Raw genomic sequence first — 24,296 nt, 5'->3', positions numbered from 1 at the left:
CCAAACGCGCCCAGATCTACAGTGATTTTGAACCAACTATTCTATAACAAGTAAGCAAATAGCATATCATTCTATTTAATTAATTCTTGTAATATATGAATATAATTAAGGAAAAATAAGATTATTATAATAAAAGGGATAACGGAAATATCAATAACAAACCATGATGTGTGTGTGTGATCACCTACTTTAATACTGAAGACAAGTTTAAATTGCATTAAAACATTAGATCTTATACATGTATCACAGTATGTATCACGGATTACAAACCATAAACAAACTTATAATCAAACCGGTTGAAATATAAACAAACTGACTGAAACAAACTGTAAAAATAAACACTTACTGTTTACAGATACAATAACTGGAGAATAACTTCCAGTTGTCAGGACAATATGATGGGAGTGTATGGAAGTTACAATCACACATTTTAGACTAAGAAAGCTGAGATAGGAAACAGAGATAATAAGATAGGAGAGAATCTGGTTTGATGTATCAAAAAGATAGAAAAAACCTGGATAGCATGAGACAGGTTCTTGCTGTGAGGTCGGGACAGCTGTAGTGGTCTTGCAAGGAGATGAGAGAGTAGAGGGTGAAGAGAGCTCAAAGATGAAGAGAGATGAAAGAAAAGAAGAGAGCTCTGAGAGAGAGCAGAGCAGAGTGTGAGAGGGAAGGAGTTTCGAGAGACCTACCTCTAAATGAGGGAGAGTCTTCCCTTTTATAGAGGAGGTTGCTTCGTAAGGAAGCAATGAGGTGAGATGACTTGATTAAACCAAAAGGGAGAGGAAAAGACATAAAACAAAAAACAAAAAAGGAAAAAACAAAAAAGGAAAAGAAGATGCTTCAAAAGGCATCTTTGAACAGTGACATTTTTCTTCTTATGTCGGAAGCATAGTGTCTTCTTTGTCGTCTTATGTCGGTAGCATAGTGTCTTCTTTGTCGTATATGTCGGCAGCTACAGTGAAAGGCATCAATCTTTGTCGTATGTGTTGGCAACTACAGTGAAAGGCATCTCGATATCGTAACTTGAGGTGACATATATGAGGTGACCTGGTACTGTGTAGTATCTTTATGGTCTCTGGCTGAATTCGTTGGGGTCTTCTTCTTCTTCTGGGTTTGTTTCTTCTTCTGGGTCTGCTTCTTCAAGTGGGAAATATTGGTGTGCAATGGTGAGGATTGTACGGTTTCATCTGATGAGACCGGTTTTCTTCCTGCTTCTGCAAAGATCTCCTTCATTTGTTGTTCTAACATTTCCTTGGAAGCATTTGGGTGTGATTGGAGCATATTTCGTAAATATGTGGGAAAGTCAAATGAAGTGTTGGTTGTATTATGGTCACTTGGACTTGGATTGTATATGGGTTTTTGTGGAGGTATTCTTTTGGGAACTATGGTTGTGGGATCCATATTAAAGATATCCTACCATTTAACTGAGATGGTTTTGCCCAGTCTTGGAATATAAGTAAGGTCGGCTGTATTATTAACAGAGATTGTATATTCCCATTTCATAATCCATGGGAGTTGGTATAGTGCCACAAAGTATAGGTGATTGTCAGTATTATTATCACTATTATTGAACTGCACAAATAGTTCCTGCACTTTTTGGAAAGCAGGAGGTAAAATTGAAGTAGTTGATCCCCATACTAAAAACCAATTTTTAAACCAGTTAGGGAATCGTTCGAAAATAGGTAGTCTGAACTGGATATACCAGCTATGAGTATTTTTTGGATTTTGATAATAAAACATTTTAGAGTAAGCAATGACTCTAGTATTTTGTTGGTAGTAATGGACAACAGATATGGATCCTGTTTCCATGAGAATTGCTTCATAATATTCTCTGGTTTTGACTCCATTGGTTGGATTCAAATGATTTATCAAGTATAATAGAGCAAGTTTGATAGGGTCCATATTCGTATGGTGATCATCAATGGTGATATCCATAAGGTAGGCTCTTTCAATGTATGAAGACCTAGCAAAATTAGGCCTCTGATTTGATTTGGACTGTGCTTGAGAATAAGCAAGAGTAGATGTATTAGCTTCTGGGTAAGTAATTTGGTGAATAGGAGAATTGGAAGGTGAAAGGGTTGCCAAAGGCGGGAATTCACCTTCAAATGGTATTATATTCAGTGGGCGTTTTTTGTTGCGAGAATTGCTACGAGAACCCATGAGAGTAGGTGGATGCGATAGAGTAGTATTATTTTTATTAGCTGCAAAGAGCTGTAGTGCAAGTGAAAGTGGTGATTCTTCGTCATTGACGTTTGCGTCAGTGGTGCCCCCCCTGCAAAAATTCACGGGTAAGAAAATCAGGAAGAGAATTGGAAGACCCGGGAAGGTGTTCAATGGTAAAATCAAAGGCGGACAGGATAGCCTGCCAGCGGGCAAATATTTGTTTAGCAACAAGATTTTGAACATTTTTTTGCAGAATATCTTTAGCTGCCTTGCAATCAGTTCGTATGAGAAATTGTTGATTGAGAATATCACTCTGAAATTTTGTAACACAATGAACAATGGCCAGTAATTCCTTTTTGACCATAGAATAGTTTTTCTGGGTTGGGTTCCAGGCTTTAGAGGTATACATGAGTAGTTGTTCCTGATTATCCATGCGTTGCTTGAGAATACCACCCAAGCCTATTTCGGAGGCATCACATTCTATTATCTTGAAAGCAGTAGGATGAGGAAGAGAAAGGCAAACAAGGGTTTTTACCTTTTGTTTAATTAGTTGAACTGCTTTAGTATGAATATTCGTCCATGGTAAAGGATGCTTTTTTAATCTATCATGCAAAGGTTTAGCATCTATGGCAAGATTAGGATAGAAATCACTTACATAGTTTAAACATCCTAAGAACCTTTGAAGTTCTTTCTTATCGAGTATTTGATCAGGGAATTTATCAGCAAATTGTATTGATCTATCTATTGGAATAAGGGTGTCATGATTAATCATGTGTCCTAGAAACCTAATATTGGTTTTAAATAAAGTTATCTTTTTTACTGATACAACTAATCCAGCATTCTGGACTGCATGAATAAAAGTATTAATATGTTTGATATGTTGATCTATGGATTCAGAAAAGATCAAAACATCATCAATATATACCATCATTAATTGATAATAAGCATTAAAGATATCATTCATTATTTTCTGAAATTCTGATGGAGCATTTTTTAAACCAAATGGCATTACATTCCATTCATATTGTTCAAATGATACATTAAATGTTGTTTTGTATTTATCTTGTTCTTGAATTTGTATTTGCCAATATCCAGATTTCATATCGAATTTGGAAAAGATACAAGCATTGGCTACTCTATCTAATAAATCTTTTTTATTGGGGATAGGATATCTAATCCATCTTAAAACTTTATTGAGAGGTTTATAGTTGATAACTTATCGAAGAACTCCTCTTTCTTTTTCAGCATTTTTATTGACATAGAAAGCTGCACAACTCCAAGGTGATGAGCTTGGTCGTATTAACTTTTTCTTTTAGAGGTCATCAATTTCTTTTCTACACATGTCTAATAAAGTAGTGTTCATTTGTATTGGTCTAGCTTTTGTAGGTATTTGTTTTTCATCAAATCCTTGTTCATATGGTAGATTAATACTATGCTTTTTCCTTTCCCAAAAAGCATTGGGATGCTCACTATATATAGAGGTTTATATTTGTTGTTGAATTGATTGAATCTTTTGTTGGATCAAAGGATCTTGTATTTGTTCTTCTATACTTATATTTAATTTCTTGTTTTAAAGTACAAAGGAATTTTTCGTTTTTCTGTAACTGACTTTTGACATTATTGATTTTCTTTAGTTTTGGTTTATGAATAAAGTCAAAGTGTATTGGTACATTTTGATAATTCGAAGATATTCCTGTTTGATCTATTGATAAAGGATATAGTAGTGTAAGAAATGGGACTCCAAGTATAACTGCTTGACTTAATCCTTTGACCATAATAAATGGTGTATTGATACATTGGTGATTGTTACAGACAGAAGCATTAGATAATTTATAATTGATAAATAGTCTACTACCGTCTGCTGTATGTAAGATTGGAGTTGTCTTGTCAAAATATTTTGAAGGTACTAACCCCTCATTGATGCAATTAAGGTCAACCCCTGAATCTATTAAGGCTGAGGTTTGAAAGCTATAATCTTTTGCTACAATTATAGTGACTTGAACAAACCATTTTTGAATCATAATTTTATCTATCAAATTAACAGAGGGAATGGTCACCAGATGAGGTTTGGCTTCCGAAGTTTCTGGTATATCTTCTAGTGGATCAGGATCATATGTCATAAGCTGATCGAATTCTAGGTCATCTGTATCTGCTTCTGGTTGAGATAGATTTTGTAATTCTAGAGTCTTAATTCTATTTTTTAATTGATATACTTCTCTTTTGACTTCTTTGATTTCTTGTTTTAAGTCGGAAATAGAAGGTTCTTTATGGTGAGAAGTATGTTGTTCACTTACTCTTTTCATAATAAAAGCAAAATTGTACTCATCAGGTGTTTTACTAATTGGAGGTGTTTTTGCTTTTATTTTAGTTAATGTAATAAATTTAGTAATTACAGATCTTTTTTCTTCTGGATCTGTAATTTTTTCAATAATATCCAATATTAAATTATCTTCTTGAGTAAGCATATGAAGATTATGTGTAGGTATAGGGCAAGTACAATTAGTATCTTTCATTGGATTGGATGATTCTGTGTCTGTCGAAGAATCTGAAGAATCAGATGATTCTGTCCATAAAAGGTCATCATCCTGAATATGTTCTATATGTGATTCAGTAGAATCTGAAGATATTGAATCATAATTGATTACATTATATAATTTTGCTTTGATCGAATCATCTGAATGTAATGATTCTATTTTCTTTTTTAATTTGCATTGGTGTTTGTAGTGACCAACTTTTTCACATTTATAACATACAGGAAGTTTCTTTTTATTTTTTGTATTTGGAGAAAATTTGTTTATAAATTTTTGTTTAGACTTTTTATATTATTTATGTACTTTATTTTATTTGGATTTATATTTGTCTTTTTTATATTCTTTTTTTTTCTTATATAACTTTTAAGGTGTATTTTTCCTATTTATATGGTATCCAAATTGTTCACAGAAAACACCAAGTTCTTTACGCTTGGTAATTTGTTGTTTATCTAACTGTCTTTTGAGTTTAAGATCAGTACATAAAGCTAATCCTTCAGCACATAATTCTGCAGAGAGTTCTCCAAGTGTATATGCCGAATATACTATAATTCCATTATGTTTTTTTCTAAGTCTGTCTTTGACTTTCTCTGCAAATAAGTAAGGTAGACCAGCAATAAATTTTTCTTTCTTATAGTCTAATTGACAATCTTCTCGTATTAATAATATTGAGAAAAAGACATCCTTATACCATTTATAATGGGATAATGTAGGACAACGAAGATTAGATAGCAGATTTTCTAATCTTGCTGCTAATAATGCCGTACTGCCTACAAAATGAAGTGTAATGGTATAAATTAAGGTGTTTACTGCATCACTTTCAGTATAAATTATTTCTTGATTTTGTTCATATTTGGCGGTCCATTGTCTTGCATTGGTAAGGATTCTATTTTTGGTTTCATCATCTACATAGAAATCCCACCATCCTCTTAACCAGCCAGTGAATCCATTGACTATTACTTTAGCAACCTCTTGGTCTGGATTGCCTGCCATTTTGTTTGCAGAAGCAAACATGTCATGTGTGTCTCATGACATCTAATATTTTTAATTCAGATAAACCATCTATTGTCCAATTAACTATTGATCTTCCTGAATAGAAAATAACTTGTTGTATGACATCTTCTTCAAGCTGGACATCAACAGGTGTAGGTCTTTTATAATATGGTAAAGCGGTAATTGGTTTCCAAGTTTTACCATAGATTATTCTGTTTATATCAATAGGTGTAGTATCCATAAAAGTATTTTCCTGGTTTTGTATGGTGTCTTCGATAATTGGTTCTTCTTCTTGGAGCATCATTGTTTCATGCTCCGGTATTTTTTATTTTCCTTTATCTGAAGATTTTGGTAATGGAACAGGTATATTGGGCATAGGAATACTGAGTTTGGGAGAAGGAATTCCTTTTATGTCTCATTGAGCTAATTTGGCTATTAACTGATCCATTAAGGTTTTATTATTGTCACCAATATGAAATTTATTTTTATTTAGTTCTGAAGGTGGTTTGAACAGAACTGCTTTAGGAAGGGAAGGAGTTACCTCCTTCGAAACTAATCTTTCTATACGTTCTGCTTGTTTTCCCAAAGACTGCATATACAAATTAGTATAATTGTTTTGTTCCACAATATGGGGATTAAGTTCTTGTTTTTTACCTATTTCTTTGGGTAAAACTTTATATGATGTGGCAATTATATCATATAAAGATTGTGGTGGTTCTCCTTTACTTGATGGAGTTACTCCTTTGAGTATTATAGTTTTTTCAGGAGGGTGTGTACTAACAGTAGTAGTACCATCCGTGCTAATATATGTTTTTTCTTCTAAAGTTTGAAGATTATCGAATGAAGGAATGTTTATTTTATGTTGAATAGATATTTCTTTTAACCATATAAAAAATCCTTTTGTTTCTCTTTCTTTTTTGAGAAATTTATTGTATTTTTTATGAAATAATTCGATTAACCTAGGTTGGAAGGTTTGAAGATATCATTTCCTAATATTTTAATTTTCTAAAGAAAGATAATCTTTTTTAAGATAATCAATATTAATTTTCTTCTTTTTTCGTTCTAATTTAGCAGCTAAATATGCTGATATATATTCATCATCATATGTATTATTGGTATTTATCTCTTCTTCTGTATCATCTTCTATTTGTAATGTAAGGATTTGAAATTCCTCTATATTAGGTTCATAAATATATGTAGGAAGAACTACATGATCAGCCGTTTTTCTTATTCCTTGTAATTGGAAATCTGAAGATGGTGTAGGTTGTGAAGCAGAAGGAAGTATGATGACATCAGGAGTAGTATGACAGGATTTTCTAGCAGATATTAATGGTTATTTATTTCTTTTCCTATTAATATCTATGTCATCCTTGACTCTTGATTGTTGGAATTTTATTTCAATATTTCCATCTGGATGTTCGATTATTTGGTTTGGAATATTATTTCTAGGTGCTTCTTGGGGTTGGTTTGGATGTTGTAATGCCCAAGACTGAGGTAGAATAATATCGGACCAAGTAATTGTTTTGGGTACAATTGTATGTGATTTTTCTATATTTGTTTGAAATAATATAGTTTGATTTTTTTTATCAACTTGCATAATATTAGGACAAAGGGTATTCATTACTTTGTAATAAATTCTATATACTATTGCTAAATTCTGAGAACCATGTATCATATTAAATCCATGAGTTTTCAAATTTATAGATAATATATCTAGTATGTTTGGGTCTGTTAAAGAAACAGAAAAATTTGGAAAGCAATTAAAATATATTGGTCCACTACATAGGCTGGATTCTACCATACCTAGAAGTGAATCTGCGAAGTTATTGTGTCTTGTATCTCTTAGGCATACAAGCACTGAGGTGTTTAACCCTAGTCGGGTTAAAGGTTTAATAGCTATTTGGATTAACCCAATGTGTAAATATTTATAATTATTCTCTTTATGTTTTTCAATAATTTTTCTTGATAATAATTGAAAGTCTTCTTGGTTCTGAGTTACTGATAGACTTTCTTCTACTGTTTTTATAGAATAACCTAATTTGAATTTAAATGATCCTTTTTTATAAATATATTTTATTGGTACCTTAGGAATATTCCAATTTTGGATATGATCTTCAATATCATTAATAATAATCTGTTCCTTATTTTTTACTCTTAATGTCTGAGATTGAGTTACAATATTACTGTAGAAACCTACTTAAATTTACATCTAAGAAAGTTGGTCCGAGAGTTAAGACAAGAGACGAAAGAACAAGTCTAGGCAAAGTACCCGCCAAGGCCAGGAAGAGCCACTTAAGGAAAAACGCTGGACCCTTGATCGTCCAGATTGTCATTATCCGCTATATATATATATATATGAAAAAGTTGGGATTAGCCCATTAGTTCATATAACGGCCCAGATTGAATCTGGGCCGATCTGACGATCACATAGATCCTGCAGTGCTTGAATTTTATTTATTTTTCTAAAAATCCAAGTCGCTTGAAATTTTAAGTGTGTGTTATTATCATCAAGGCACACTTAATAAAAATATATTATCTTTGAAAAATAAAATGACCAAAATACCCCTCGAAACTTTTCAAGGGTATTTTTGTCAATTTATTTCATGTAAACTATTTTTTTTATATTTTTCAAAGATTCACCTATTTTTGATAAACACACGCCTAAAATTTCAAATAATTTGGATTTGTGAAAAAAAAAAAAAAAAATTCATAACACTATCGGACATCCGTGATCGTCAGATCGGCCCGAATTCAATCTGGGTTGTTAGGCTCATATGTTCTTATGAGCTAGTGGACTAATCCCAGCTTTTTCAATATATATATATATATATAGTCACTGCTGTACACCTATGCGCTCATTCTCGAATGGCCCAGATTGAATCTGGGCCATTATGGGGCCGATTTGACACTCACAGATGTCGGATACTGTTTGAATTTTAATTTTTTCCCTACAAATCCAAATCACTTGAAATTTTAGACGTGTGCTATTCTCATCAATGTGCACCTAATAAAAATATAAAAAAAATAATTTGTGAATTTATTTTTTCCAAAATACCCCTCGAAACATTTTGGGGGGATTTTGATCAATTTATTTAATGTAAAATTGTTTTTTAATAATTTTCATATATTCGCCTATATTTGAAGAACATACGCTTAAAATTTCAAGTGATTTAGTTTTATCAAAAAACAATTAAAATTCAAACACGATCAGATATTCGTGATCATCAAATCGACCCATATCCAATCTACTCTGTGGGTGTTTACTATAGCAATACGCAGTATACACCTGGGCGCACATCTTGTCCCATATATATATATATATATATATGTTTGTTGAGAGTTAACAACCTCTCAAAATACAAAAGGTTAATTTTAAAAAGGGTTGTGATGAATGTATTTATCAAAAAAATAAGCACTTTTTATTTAAAAATTTATTTTAATAGGTAACTTAACCATTTAACAATGACAAATTTGAAATTTTTATAAAAGTACCATATCATTTTAAACGTTAGTATCTTGAAACTTACTTCATTTATAAAATGCCTTTATCCTTTAGTAAAAAATTCAACTTTACCCCTTGTAAAGATGACAAAAATACCCCCTATCTTGTATAGATATTTACAAAATTACCTTTACTTATTAATGATTAATATATTAAAAAAATAATTTTTTTAAAAAGATAAACCACAAAATTAGTAAATCCACCATTCACAAATCATTCTATCATTCACAAAATTAATAAAGATATTTAGGCATCAATAAATTAGTAAAGATATTTAGGCACATCAAAACAACATTTTCTAATGAAATTTTTGAAGTAGGCATTGTTTAGAGCATCGACTCTATATAAACTTTTTCATATCGATATATATATATATATATATATATATATATATATATATATATATATATATATATATATATATAAAAGAAGAGACTACAAAAATACCTATAGACAAAAATGAACAGTATTTTCGCCCATAGGCTCGATGTCGTTCGATTTTTTCAGATGGTGTGGATCAATTTTTTCAGACGGCGTGGATTAAAGACCGTTATGGACTTAGCATCGATTTTTTCAGACGGCGTGGATTAAAAACCGTCACGGACTAAGCATGCTTGTGGCGGTCTGTCATCAAGTCCGTAACAAGATTTTTTTCACATAAATTTGGCACAAAAAATATGGGAGGATCGCCACGGCTCCCGTGTATGTCACTACAAAAGAGATATTTATGTCACTGCAAAAGCCATTTATCACCCCAAACCAATATGCCAAACCATTGTAAATTATGCCAACAAGAATATCGAACAATATCCAATCTCCCCACCAGCTATATACAAAAAAAAGATGCATTAGGACAGGGAAGGCTATATATATCATTCCCAATTTCCCCTAACATCTCAATGTCCTGAAAGCAATAGGAAACCTTTATGAAAGAATGAAGGGGATGACCATCAACATAAAAGCATCATAGGCTAGCGTAGCAGATCCTGAATAACGCGTATCTTTCTCCTTGAATTTTTCAGTCAAACCCTGTATGGGAGGAAAAGAAAAAGAAAAGGGAACATGGGAATCAATGGAAAACTTAAAACTTCATAATGATTTATCGATAAATATGATTTTAACAAGTAACTAAAAAAACCAAACTCAGTTCAGACTCTTTTGAGTGAAATTTATTCTTTTCCCTAATTAGTCATTAACATCAGATACAGATCTAACCCGAAATCCCAGATAGAAATGTTATCTTTATGGAGAGAATGAAAAAATGTTAAAGCAATGCTTTCCAACAGTTCCCTCTCTCTCTCACACACACACACACACAATTCATAGTTTCTTAATCACACTCTTTCCCACCACAAAACTTATGAGAGTAAACGACCTACACCAAAATATGTATGTGAGAGAGAGAGAGAGAGAGAAAGAAAGTCCATAATTTCTGCAAAAGCAAGTAAAAGGACAGAAAAAACTCGGCGGAGTCAAGAAAACATAATGCAAGTTGGTATAAAACTCGGCGGTTTTGCATTCTTGAACTTGGGGTTTTGTGTTCTTAAAAAATAGCTTGCAGCTGAAGAATAGAGTAAAAAGAAATAAGCTTGCTTGTCACCCTAGTTGAATGACTCAAGTGATTTGACTCAACGCAGCATGACTCTTATTATATATTTTCCAAAAATAGAAGTTATTCCCATTTTTAATTTTTTATTGTTAAGTATGCTTTTCAACCGTGTTTCAAAACTCAGCAGATTCAACTTGGACTCAGATGAGTACCTTGGCCTGGACACCCTGCCAAGGCGAGTTTGTAAGCCAATCAGGTTTGTTAAATTAACTTAAAAAATAAAAAAATTTACACTAAATCATCAATAAATGTATAAATGTGTTATATACATTTTATTTTTTATGATGAATTGTGAATTTTTCTTATTATATGCTCTAAATTTCTATTTTTCCCCTTTTTTGGATTTTCTGAATTGCTTCAAGCTAGAAATTCATTTCTCATAATCCATCTTCTATGAACTTATTTCCATCTTTTATAGATTCTTAATGATGTTTATAACTTCGTTTGTTTTTCTCTAATTTTTATTTATTTTTAACAAACTTTTCTATATTTTTGGCAATTTCTGAGCCTTTTTGGGCTCTTGATGGACTCAGGAAAGCTGCCAGCATTCCTACCAGAATGCCTTATGACTATATCACACCTGCAACAGTTCAAGTTGATGATTTAGTACAATTGGATATCCCTGAGTTACACAGGTAGGGCAGGGGCCATATCCCGAGTCCAAGCCAAATTTTTTAACATTGCTTTTAGCACCAAGAAAATACTGCAGCAAATGAACAATGACATATAGAGAGTTTGGTGGCTTACCTTAATTATCAGTCCACACCTGCACATAAAGCCACAAATCATGTGAGAGAAATGGCCACAACAAAAGAGAGAGAGAGAGAGAGAGAGAGAGAGAGAGATAACTTACTCAATGAAGCTGTCGAAATTAAGGGCCCCCCTTTTACCACTCTCATCATATTTGGACACTAATACATGAAGAACTGAAGGTGGTATAGCATATCCCAGACTTAGCAAAGCATCCCGCAGTTCTCCAGAGTCTATCATCCCACTTCGATCTCTGTCAAACCTGTCGAATATAGCCTGAAGAAGGAAAGCCAAAAAAGCACTTAAGACACGGTGATAATTGATGATTATGCACTGTATTCTCTCTCTCTCTCCTCTCACACACAATAAAAAGAGAGAGAATAACAGGAAAGATCCCAAACCTTAAAAAAACTGATTCTCCCTCTCTCTATCAAAAGGACAAGATTAAAGAGAGGTATTAAATATTAAATATTTAACAGAAAAGGTCCCAAACATTAAAAACTTTATTTAATTGTTCGAAAACCAACAATATCAACAACGTCACCGTGATGTGTCCTGCCAAAGAGATTGCATAGTGCAAATACCTCTTACTGTTATGACTACATACCTGGTGTAACTAAAAGCCAAGGAAACAGCTTTCAAACAAAACAAAAAAAAGTGAGAGAAAGAGAGAGCCAAAAAAACCAGCTCAGGTACCCGCCCACCCCAAAAAAAAAAAAAATCTAAGAGCCAAAAAACCAGCTCAGATGTGAGGTAACCAAACTACATCCCCTGCCTGGTCCTATTTAAAGGACTAAGTAATAAATCGTATTTTGCGATAAAAGTTTATTCTAATTTGTAGTTGTGCACCAATGGGTGGTAGCTTTCTGAGGGAGTTAAACATCAATCTATATTGGAACTCATCTCCATACTTGGTGGTCCAAGGCCAAAAGATTTTCCATATTTGCAGAACAGAGGAGTGGATCCCATCCTTAAATGTGATTTTCTTGGAGAATATTGCCTAAATCTTTGTATCTTTAATGGACTTCAAATCTTTTGTACCATCCTTCTCTAGACATTTCACTAGTAAAGATGACTCTATCAGTGAGAATAGTTGACATGTAGGCTTTCCAGTCTATATTTTTCTTTTTTCTTTTTTCTTTTTTCTTTTTTTCTTATCATTGAAGATTGCATATATTTGGAATAAGATCTGTGAGATGGCAAGCAATACGAACATATCTATCAAAGACAATGAAACTGTTCTTTTTTAAGATCAGCAATCAATTAGAATGCTAATTTATTGCCTTGAAAAATTCATGTCAGAATCACCACCACAGCAGAGCATGATCCACAAATCCAAATTTTTTTCTTTGTTATTAAACCATATCAAAGTATACCTCTATTCATCCAGATAATCTCCCAACTTTTACACATCTACAATAAAAACACAGGAAATAACTCCCAGAACATAAACAAAAATTATACTTCAGAGTTCTCTATGTTCCATCATATGGTTACTTGGCATCCCAACACTTCAACCAAATATTCCTCAAGAGTTCTTTGTGCTGCATCAAGGTTAGGATCCATCCATCCTCCTCCTAGGCCGGCAAATGTCAACGTATCTTCAGTTCATTATTATATATCCCTTATAATCAATCGGGATCTTTCTGTTTAGGTAATCCAAGCACCAAAATTTTTTTTATCCCAACATCAAATTTGCTAAACAGAAAAAAGAAGGTTTAAGCATCTAGATTGGTATAAAGGAATTCGAGTTACACAATTCCAATGAAATCCTTTGGTTTATTTTCACTCTCCACAATTACCAGTCCACGAACTATTTACATTCTACAGATGGTGAGAGATCCAATAACGAAGCGGTATGATATAAGATAGCCATATGAGGTAAATGTCCTCCCTGCCACTAGCAGCATATTATTTTGTATACCGAGTTTCAAAAGTACAAATTTCTAATTCCTACACTCCCCTATTCCTAGGAAATGATTTTAAGTGAACTCTATATAGGCATTTTTATGGTGATCTAATGTGGTCATATGATAATGCATTAACACTTGCCTAATGATTTACCCGTTCGGGATTTTGCTTGAAGAGACACAGTAGAATCTAAAATCACCGCAAAAACCTTGGATATGTAGGTAGGTAGAGATGAGATAAATGATAGCATCAAAGAATGATCTTAATAAGGTGATGAACTATGGAAGCTAGATGCAGTTATATCATTGAAGTGTTAACAGGAGGGTGCGAGGAAATTGCTGACAGTTTTCTTTTACACCACCCTCATGCTTGCAAAAATCATGGAACGTCCTAAATCGTTTAAGATTTGTGGTAAGTAATAATAATATCATATGAATGCTAGTTACAAGAAAATGTGGAAGAAGAAGTACAACAACGACAATACAAAATAGCATTAACAGCTAAAATCATGTGTACAGTGACATCCCAATAAGAACATATGTATTCACTACTCAGGAACATCTCAATAAGAAGAGGCATTCAACACTGCATGCCACACCTAATAATGTAACCACTCACTTAGTATTATAATGCATAGAAAAAATACTAAAGAAATTCAGAACATAAGTATTAAGAAACCCAAAACTAGAACCCAATAATAAATTACTTACACGCCATTGACCAAGGCATTCCCATAGTGCTGCGAACTCAGCAGGCCCTGTCCATTTGAATTCAAAATAGAAACAAAGCACCATTAGATAATCCCCCAAAAAAAACTGTAGAAGTTTACATGAAAATAATGCTACGTGATCAAAATAAACTAGCGATTTCTTAAAAAAAAAAGGAAAAAAGCCATAAAAAAAAACAAAAACAAATATATACAAGAACAATGAACAATGAACAATGAACAATGAACAAAGAAATCACCCATGTGATTCAAACCAATTGTTCAGGGGAGCCTAACTAACACTTGACCAGAGAGAGAGCACTACATACCAATCTTTGTGGCATCACCAGAGCGCTTGAAGAGAAACATGAGAAGCCGAATCGTCCGGAGGCTAAAGGTCTGATAACCATTAGAGAGAGCAGACTGCAACTCATTCTCATCAATGAAACCACTCCCATCTCTATCCACCATCTGGAAGCTCCTAATAATCTCAGGATGAGTGCCCGGTGGAAAACTCACACTGCTTCCATGACCAGAAGAAAAATAAGGACATGAAGAAGGATAGCCACGGCCATAACTAGATGGAACCTGACCATAACCATGAGAAGAAGTGGTTACAGGAGGTCCGCCAAAAGAGTGAGAAGAGAGAGGTAGGTTTTGAGCATAAGAGTAAGAAGAAGGAGGTGGTTTGTGTTCATGAGATTGAGAAGAAGTGGGTTTCTTATCGCCTTGACCATAAACATAAGAAGAAGTGCTTACAGGAGATCCGCCATAAGAGTGAGAAGAGGGAGGTGGGATCTGAGCATAAGAGTGAGAAGGAGGAGGTGGGTTCTGTTCGTAAGAGTGAGAAGAAGTGGGTTTCTCATGCCCTTGAGATTCAGGTAGGGGAGGGGCAGAAGGGGCGTAGCCCCCACTATAACCAGACATGGCTGGGGTTAGAGAGAGAGAGAGACGGCGATTTGTAGGCTTTTGTATGTTTGAGGGGAGAAGAGATTTTAGGTGGGATTTTTTTAGAGAGAGAAAGGGGATTTGCAGGTTGTTGAATGTTTGAGGAGAGAAGAGATTCTCTGAAACAGAGCTTTCGAAGGAAGGAGGACAGGGAATGTCCGGTGAAGACGAGAATTTGAAGAAAGGGAATTCCGAGGTTTCTGTGAGAGAAGACGAGAAATCTATGGAGAGGCCAATTTGAGAGAGAGAGAGAGAGAGAAATTTTAGAGAGAAATGGAGAGGGATAGGGTCCGGAAGAGAGAATGTGTAGGTTTTTGTGATGGGAGGTGGGATTTCGTAAATTTAAGAGACATTTCCAGAAGAGAGAGAATGTGTTGGTTTGTGTAAGGGGGTTACGATTGCCTAGAACTTAGAGAGAGAGAGAGAGAGAAGATGGGGACTACGGAGATCTGTGGGTGGGTATTTTTAAAGTGGAGCGTTGCGAATGAAAACGCGGTCGCGCGGGGTTAGGGAAATTTCCGGCGATACCTAAGTCATGAAAACGCGGTGGGGCGCGATTCGGGAACTTTCCGGCGACACTCCACTCTTACTTATTGATGAAGGAATATGTTTTGATGGGCTGCATCTTTATCTAAACGAGTAAATTGTGGTTATTGATGAAGGAATATGTTTTGATGGGCTGCATCTTTATATAAACGAGTAAATTGTGGTTATTGATGAAGGAATATGTTTTGATGGACTGCATCTTTATCTAAACGAGTAAATTGTGGTTTTGGCATTGGTAAACCTTGAATGCTCTTGATTGTCATGGCTATTACAAAATAATGATTTTAAGTCAATGTCGAGTCTTAAAACTTAAAAAGAAAAGTTTATATAAGGTTTCAACCTTAAAATGTAGAATATCATATGCACCTAAAAAATCTATCGAAAATGTTGTCTTAATATTAAAAAAATAGTCTAATCAATCATCCGACATCGAGATGTATGAATATGAAAAAAAAAAGTTTTTGAATCCGGGAAATAGGGCATCTTGCAACACATTATCTAGACCATCCATTTTCAAGATTTTCATATATTTATAGATCTACTTAATTTTAACTATTTTTGAAATTTAAAATTTTCTAATTAAGTATGAAAATTGATTTTAAGATAATACTAAGAATTTGCTACAACAAAATTAAATGTTATGTTAAAATTTTAAAGTGCACCTTAATTGGATTGTTTAATGTTGCAACATTATACAAACCGCACCCAAACTTAAAAGTAGCATATATTGTAACAAATTATCTAAAGGAAAATTGTCTCGTGTGGGCTTGACCACATTTCTACATATGCAGTCCAAAAAGTGTAAACCAGTCATCTTAAAAGATGGATGCAAATAAGTGTTCAATCTAAAAACAATGGAAACTAACGGTCTAAACGTTTTCTTACTAGAATTATTATTTTTAATTTTATTTTTTTTGTATATTCATGATCTTCATGTTATAGATTATATGTCCTTAGAAATTAAGTCTTAAAATCCATCTCAAAAATAGATTTATTAATAGGTATGCGTGCTTGGCCGCATAAAAAATGGGTCCTTATCTAAATCAGTTTATTTTACCCTTAAAATAGGTGTTTACATATCTACAAGATCTTTATCATCGTTTTTAGCTTCAAATTTAATAGTCAATATCAAAAATTGATTTTATAGCCATCATGGAGATTTTCGATACACAAAGTGCTTTCTAGATGGGTATATGATGTGAGGCCTCATAAAAACTATAATGACCATATATGAGTTTGACATGGAGGTAGAGCAACTTGCATGCATAAAATGCCATGTTTTCCCTTTTATTTCTTTTTTGTTTTTTCTTTTCTTTTCTTTTTTCTAAAATAGAAACACCCATATTTTGAAATTGTCAAATTCCTTATAATTTTTTTTAGCATAAATACTATGCTCCCTCGGGAGCGTACTATTTAAAATTTTGGGATCCATCTACTTAAAGCTAAAAAGAGAGGGTTGGGTGTGGGAGAGAAAATGAGAGAGGGAGCAAATGAGGGCAAGGGGCTGGATTGTTGGAACCAATGGTTTAAAAAGCGGATTGATGACACGGATCGGGCACCTCAAAAATCGATTCGGATCGACGAATCGGCGATCTGGATCGAGAATCGGGTGAATTGATCAGATTAAAGCTTCAAAAAAATTCGAAAAAATAATTAAAATTTATTATAAATATTGTTTTTTAGGAATTCAATAAAAAATGAGGGTACTCCATTAAGAATTTTCATTTCTTTGCATGAATATGAGAATATTGATATGTTCTTTCCTTGCATGAACTACTATTTACCATTTAATTTACATCACACAAAAGGATAAACATAGAATTATCATGGAATAAGTATATCAACATACACAGACTACAATAAAGCATACAATTAGTAACATACGATCTAAAACTAAAATGACAGACGACGTCGTTCTTCTTCTTGGTCACGCCGGTGCCATTGATTGAATTTGTTTGACAATTCATTGATTTGATCTAAAAACGAATCATCGATATTAGCAGGCGTCTGACTATATCCAAATCCCTGAGTGCTTTGCTGTGTTCCCAATCCAAAATCCCCGAAGCTTGTCCATCCTTCATGCTCACCTACACTATCGTGCTCATCCCTACCCTGTTGCTGTTGGGACTCGATATGTGAATAATATAGGTGGGATAGGGTGGCCTCGCAATCATCATCTCTCTCATTTTCCCTTAGACCCCCTTCCCACTCTCCCTCATTAGGTGTAATATCACCGACATCTCCGACGAATTGTGGATACGTTGGCTGACTGCTTCCTCTTTCATGCTGTTCATCACCTTCTTCAAGATCTTCCTCACTGATAGCCTCAAGGAACGCTCTCTTGTGCAACACTGGCTCCTCTTCTTCTACTACCCATTGGTCTGTTGTGTCTGTGACAAATATTGTGTCTAAGTCTATCGGCCCATAGCCTTCAAGCTTCCTTCTTATTTGTTGCTCTCGGAGGTTTAAGTTGTAATGAACGTAGACTAGTTTATGAAGCTTCTCCGAAGCGAGTCGATTTCTTCTAATAGTGTGCATCCATTGGAATGTACTCCAGTTGCGCTCACAGCCAGTAGCAGAACATATCTGGGAGAGTACCTTGATTGCTATCCTCTTTAGGTGAGGTGCATCAGTACCATATATCTCCCACCATTCAACTGTATTAAAATGCAAAAGCATTGTAAGGGTAAGAACAATTCATAAGATTAAATATATGAATGAACAAAATATTAGCTAGGGGATAACCTGGATCCATCTTAGTTCGAGAATTCCTGGCAAGTCTAGTTTCGAAGGATCCTATAGCATCCCTATACATAGCAAGCTAAAACAAATATATTTCGTTTTAGTGCATTATTCTTCAAAAAAATATAACAACTCAATAAGGCTCTTACCCAAACATTAAATAATACCTCTTGTACTGCTGCTACCTGGTTTCGATGGCTTCTCTCCAACCTGGCAATAATGTATCTGACCCCTTCCATAATCTTGTGGGGATGTTCAAGTGTCAAATAGAAAAAATTTGGGTTGAAGAAGTAACCTGGAAAATATATCGATAGAAAAATGTCATTTAAAATTTCATAAAAAATTAATTTACAATGAAACATTCTAATGATATAAATATATATTTACCTGCATAATGAATTGGATGTTCAAATTTGGTGTTCCACCTCCGTTCTATAATCTCGATACTTTGCTGGCAAAACTACACTTCTCCCCAATAGCTGATTTCGCTCTTTCGATACCTTCATAAAGGATGGCCATGGTAGCTTTCTTGTCAGCATCCACCATGCTTAACACCCTGACCAAAGGGGCAGTGGCCTCTACGACACTGGAACATCGAGACCAAAACCTCCTATTTGAGACTATGCTGACCACTTTTATACCAGTACTGGACTTCGAGAGGCGGTCATTTAACCACTTTTCACAGGTAAACAATCTCTTTAATGCACCTTCAGATTCTCGAATGGAGTCCACAGCTAAGTAATCGGTCGCAAAGCAGGTTATGGCAGGCCTGATTATCTCTTTTTTCTTAGAGTGTTCTCTAAACAGAACTAATATTTTAGAGTGGTTGTATATAAATCTCGACACCAACCTTGCTTCATCTAGAGTCTCCTTCACAATTTTGATATCTTCGATCTCCTCTAACATAAGATCGATGCTGTGTGCAGCACACGGCATCCATACTAGATGCTTCATCTTATCCATCAACTTGCTACCCGCAGAAACACATGAACGTGCATTGTCCGTAATAAACTGGGCTACATGCTTATCTCCTACCTCCTCCACTATCTGATCATATAGTCGTACATAGAAGTTTGCATCCTTCTTCGTTCTTGATACGTCTTTGTTAGACAAAAAAACTGTACCTTTTGAAGAATAGGCCTCCTTTTTACTAACTTTATTCAACCAACCATCACTCATGAGAGTAATGCCTGTCTTTGGCCAATTCTGTTTATATTATTCAATCCACTTAGTACTTTCCTCCACCTCTTCATCTAATATTGGCCAACTGAGCTCATATGCCGTCGGGGGTTTTACCTCGGGCCCTGCTCTCTGGATTGCACTGACCATAGGTGGAAAATATGGACTATTGGCTGCATCAAAGGGAATCCCTTTATTGTAGAATCATTTACCAACATATCTCCCCAACATTGTTTTTGTACCTTTAACCATGCCTTTTAGGGTCATATGTTGTGACTTAGGTTTTGAGAGAAATGAGTCTATACGACCATGACCTGCAATACTGACACTCTTAGATAAGTTAGGAACTATTTCTTCAACGTTTAATTCTTGTTGACACATACTGCCACCAACTGCCACCAACCCCTCCATACATATTTGAGCTGGGCCCGCCATACATGCTAGACCTGGGCCCGCAATGCATGTCTAAGCTGGGCTCGCCATACATGTTTAAGCTGGGCCCGCCATATATGTCTGAGCTAGACCCATCATGCATGTCTGAGCTAGACCCACCGGGCATTCTAAACCCACGTTTCCTCTGATATTGTTCATGTAAACTCAATCTTGTGGCCATGTCCAAGTCATTATTATATTGCTCTTCTAGGTCATTATTATATTGCTCTTCTTTATCATTCCTGCTTGATAGCGTATATAAACCAGCTATCTCCTCATTCATCCTATGTTTGGCAATTTTTTTTACCTTTGTTAGCATTAAGAATTGCCGCTATCTGTTTTTTTACATTACTAAGGACACTACTGCATGCAGAAACATCTCCCTTAACCCCTGCCAAGTGTTGTTTGAACCTATGTACCCCACTACTTATCACTCTTTGGCAGTAATTACAAATAATTGTCTTTTTTGTTGGGATCAAGTCTGACCCCATATTGCCATGCAGAGTCTTCTGCAGATCTTGACATGATTCAATTGTTTTAATATGTAAAAAGTTAAAAATGAACCTGACAGTTCAACAAGAAAAATAATCACACTGTGTAGTGATAATATGTTATGGTAGTTCATGTAGTCATATTTGTTGTTATTTGTTATTGCAAAATACCTCTATTGACAATAATATTTTCGTACATATCAATTACAAACACACAAGATAATATAATACAAAATGCAAGCTCCAAACATGGCTACAACTCAATTATCAAGAACATACATTTTTTGCATTACAAAATTAATAATAAAATTGAAAAAATGCAGGATAATATAATTGTCATATATGCCACGATTTTTTTACAATGATATTCACTTTAATTCCACACGATAATACAATTTAACAACATGTAATTTTTGCGTTCAAAATTTTAAAAATTGGAAATACAATTTTAATGCAAAACTACATAAAAAATATAATACAGTTTTGCATTAGAAATATAATAACATGTATGTTTTTTGTATAAATATTCTATCAACATGCAATTTTTTCAACAAAAACTTTAACAATAAAAATTAAAAATATGGTTTAATACCTCATGATAATGAAAACCTAGTCACTATTTTCACATCTTTTCGGAAAATCACGATTTTTAAAATAAAATCCATTATGTACAAAAAAAAAAAACAAATAAAAACAATTCTTCACAAAGCCACCTAACATAAGTTATTCCAACTAAAAAATGCATTAACAACAGATTAAAAAAAATACAGTTTTGCATTAAAAATATAATAACATGCATTTTTTTGCATAAATAATCTATCAACATACAATTTTTTCAACAAAAACTTTAACAATAAAAATTTAAAATATGGTTTAATACCTCATGATAATCTAAACCTTGTCACGATTTTCACATCTTTTAGAAAAATTATTATTTTTCAAAAAATTCGATCATGGATAAAAAAAAAAAAAGTACAACAAATTTTCATAAAATTCGATCATGGATTACAAAAATAAAATCGATCATGGATTAAAAAAAAAAATCACAAATTTTCAAAAAATTCGATCATGGATTACAAAAAATTCGATCATGGATTATGGATTACAAAAAATTCGATTATGGATTACAAAAAATTCGATCATGGATTACAAAAAATTCGATCATGGATTACAAAAAATTCGATCATGGATTACAAAAAATTCGATCATGGATTACAAAAAACAAAAAAAAAAAAAATTGATCATGGATTACAAAAAAAAACAAAAAAACAATTCGATCATGGATTACAAAAAATTCGATCATGGATTACAAAAAAAAAAATTCGAGAATGGATTACAAAAAATAAAAAATAAAAAATTATGTTCTTGATAGGGCCATCTTACATCAGCCATTTTAACTAAAAAATCCACCTCCAAGCAAATAAATTACATCCAATTGAGTACATTTTCTGATAAACAACAATATAAGGAATCAAAACCCTAAATTTTGAACACATTATCATCTATAAATCAAATCAAATCGATTAAAATGAGCAAAAAAACAAAAAACGCAGTTCTTCACGGACAACAGTCATTCAATCTAAAAAATGAAGCTCAAATTGAATAAATCAGATCAAATTGAGTACATCTGATTATAAACAAGACTATAACAATTAAAAACCCTAGAAATCTAACACATTAATTGTAATATATCATGAACAAAAAATCGAAAGGCGGAAAAAAAAAAAAAACAGCTGAAATTTTTTTTCACAGACATCACTGTGTTCATCTAAAAACTCAGACTGTAATTGAGCAAATTAAACAAAATTGAATATGTTAAATGATAAAAGACACAATAACGATTAAAAACCCTACAAATATAACTCATTATTTTCAAAATATGCAGTGAAATTGATCATATGGCGGGAAAAAAAAACCCAAAGTTCTTACCTGGTTTCGTGAACCCGAGCCTTCAATCTCCAAATTACTCTGTTTTTCTCAACGATTATCACAAATTCGTAACAGAATGTTTTGATGAACAACTTTATGATCAAAATGCCTGCAAATATTCACAGATTCATGCCCTAATTGGTATGAAACACAAGGAAAGGCGGAAACCCTAAAAACCCAACTTTCATGATAAAAAAAACGAAATTTCTCCACCATTTAATCCATGAAAAAGCTGAAAAAATCTGTATAAAGCCTGCATATTCGATCACAGGGCAAAAAAAACAAAAAATGACAAATTTTGAAGAATCCCTTGAAGAACACTGTGCAGCCCGTGTTCTTCATGGGACTCGCCGATTCCGTACAGTGAATCGACGAGTCACTGTACAGAATCGCCCGGTTCTCTCTAGAACCGAGCGATTCCGTGTTTTTTGACCGATTCGACACGTCCAGTGCCAATTCCCGAGTCGAACCAGGCGAGTCCGGGTCGACTCGACGTTTTTTTAATCACTGGCTGGAACCTTTGGGGATTGTCGCGGCTAGAACCTTTGGGGATCGTCGCCGTTGGTTGAAAGGATTCAAGCTTTTTCAGTTCATTCTTGTCCCTTTTCTTGTTTGGAAAATCAGCAACATGACGCTATAAATCTTCTGGAGTATCTTGATGTTGTAAGTTTTCAAGAAATCTTTCAAATTTGGTTTTCTTAAGAAATATTATGCAAATTCTAGAATATTTATTCTCAAAGAAATGGCAAAACTACAGTAAAGGGAAACCACTGCAAAATCAAGAAAGATTAGTTTGGAATAAACTTTTCCTTGTAAGCCTCTACCTTTCTTTGTGTTTTTCATATCTCATAAAAATTTATATTTTTGTAATATTTTTTCATAAATATACCAACCCCAATTAGTCGGAAAAATGCTTTGACGATGATGATGACCTTTTCATAAATATGCATCAAAAACTTAAAAATAAGGGAAAAATATGTCCATAAAGTACATTTTTCTTATTCTCACAAACCTAGAGATATCAAAACCAAGATTGGCCAAGGAACTTGAATATCGTTTCCGTATTGCATTTGAGATTCTTTTGTTTCTTGAAAAGGGCCATGCTTACTCGTATTTCCTTGTCAAAGAATGCCAAGAAAACCGTTTACCTTCGGTGCAAAATAAAAGAAAGACTAATACGATATTGCCGAGAAATATATTTTTTATTTTTCTTCTTTTCACCTATTTTCTTTTCTTTTGACAAAGATCATTTACAAGTAGTGTTATTACAATAATTCTTGCTTCAAAGAAAATAAAACTAATAAATCCAAGATCTTAAAAACCTTGATGCCATTAAACCAATTTTCTTTAAACAAAGAAAATATCCACAATTCGTATGCTTAGAAATATAAAGACAATATAATTAAATATGACAAAAACCAAAAATAGAGTACCAAAGATTACCTCAACCGGGTTTATTACACCTCACACCGAGTTATCACCATCCGATGGCGCTGGATCGATGATCAACCTTGAAAGTTTAGGCCAAGCCATACCAATAGAACATGAACCACTTTGATCACAAACTTAAACCCTAGGTGAATTTCCTTAGCAACCTAGTTTGAGAGAGATGGATTATTTTTTTGTTATACCCTGAAACCCTAGCTATAAATCTATAGTTGAGAGATGGGAGAGAGAACCACTATAGCCTAAACATTTAGCCTTTTTTTTTCGATGTGGGAGAGAGAGATCAAAGAGAGAGTGAGACGTGTCCCCTTTAGGATTTCATGAGAGATAGAGAAACTTTTTTAGGAGAGAGATAGAAAGATAAGGTATAGAGATTTTGGGTAGAGACACGCCTTTTTTTATAAATTTTAAACAAGAT

At 33.7% G+C, this 24,296-nt stretch overlaps 2 protein-coding genes across 3 annotated transcripts; both read right to left on the bottom strand.

The window, feature by feature from the left end:
- Positions 1-9,934: 9,934 nt before the first annotated feature.
- On the bottom strand, positions 9,935-15,423 carry LOC18444849 (putative calcium-binding protein CML48). The gene is made up of 5 exons (XM_006855006.4): positions 14,495-15,423; positions 14,170-14,216; positions 11,652-11,824; positions 11,546-11,564; positions 9,935-10,218 (listed from the first exon to the last, which is right to left on the bottom strand). The coding sequence occupies exons 1-5, from the start codon at positions 15,090-15,092 to the stop codon at positions 10,114-10,116; spliced, it is 942 nt and encodes a 313-aa protein (XP_006855068.2). The 5' UTR covers positions 15,093-15,423; the 3' UTR covers positions 9,935-10,113.
- Positions 15,424-17,469: 2,046 nt separating this feature from the next.
- LOC148779769 (uncharacterized) lies at positions 17,470-20,724 on the bottom strand. Of its 2 annotated transcripts, XM_088851444.1 has the most exons (4): positions 18,789-20,724; positions 18,569-18,696; positions 18,405-18,480; positions 17,470-18,316 (listed from the first exon to the last, which is right to left on the bottom strand). In XM_088851444.1, the coding sequence occupies exons 2-4, from the start codon at positions 18,638-18,640 to the stop codon at positions 17,553-17,555; spliced, it is 912 nt and encodes a 303-aa protein (XP_088707570.1). In that variant the 5' UTR covers positions 18,641-18,696; positions 18,789-20,724; the 3' UTR covers positions 17,470-17,552. The 2 variants fall into 2 exon arrangements, with proteins under 2 accessions (XP_088707570.1, XP_088707569.1); XM_088851443.1 differs by having other exon boundaries at positions 18,569-20,724.
- Positions 20,725-24,296: the final 3,572 nt, after the last annotated feature.

This window comes from Amborella trichopoda, chromosome 11 (genome assembly GCF_054954075.1).
Source record: "Amborella trichopoda isolate Santa Cruz 75 chromosome 11, AtrichopodaSantaCruz75HAP2 v2.0, whole genome shotgun sequence".
Taxonomy (NCBI): Eukaryota; Viridiplantae; Streptophyta; class Magnoliopsida; order Amborellales; family Amborellaceae; genus Amborella; species Amborella trichopoda.
The sequence above is the reverse complement of the archived record's forward strand: the minus strand, read 5'-3'. Positions and strand labels throughout refer to the sequence as shown.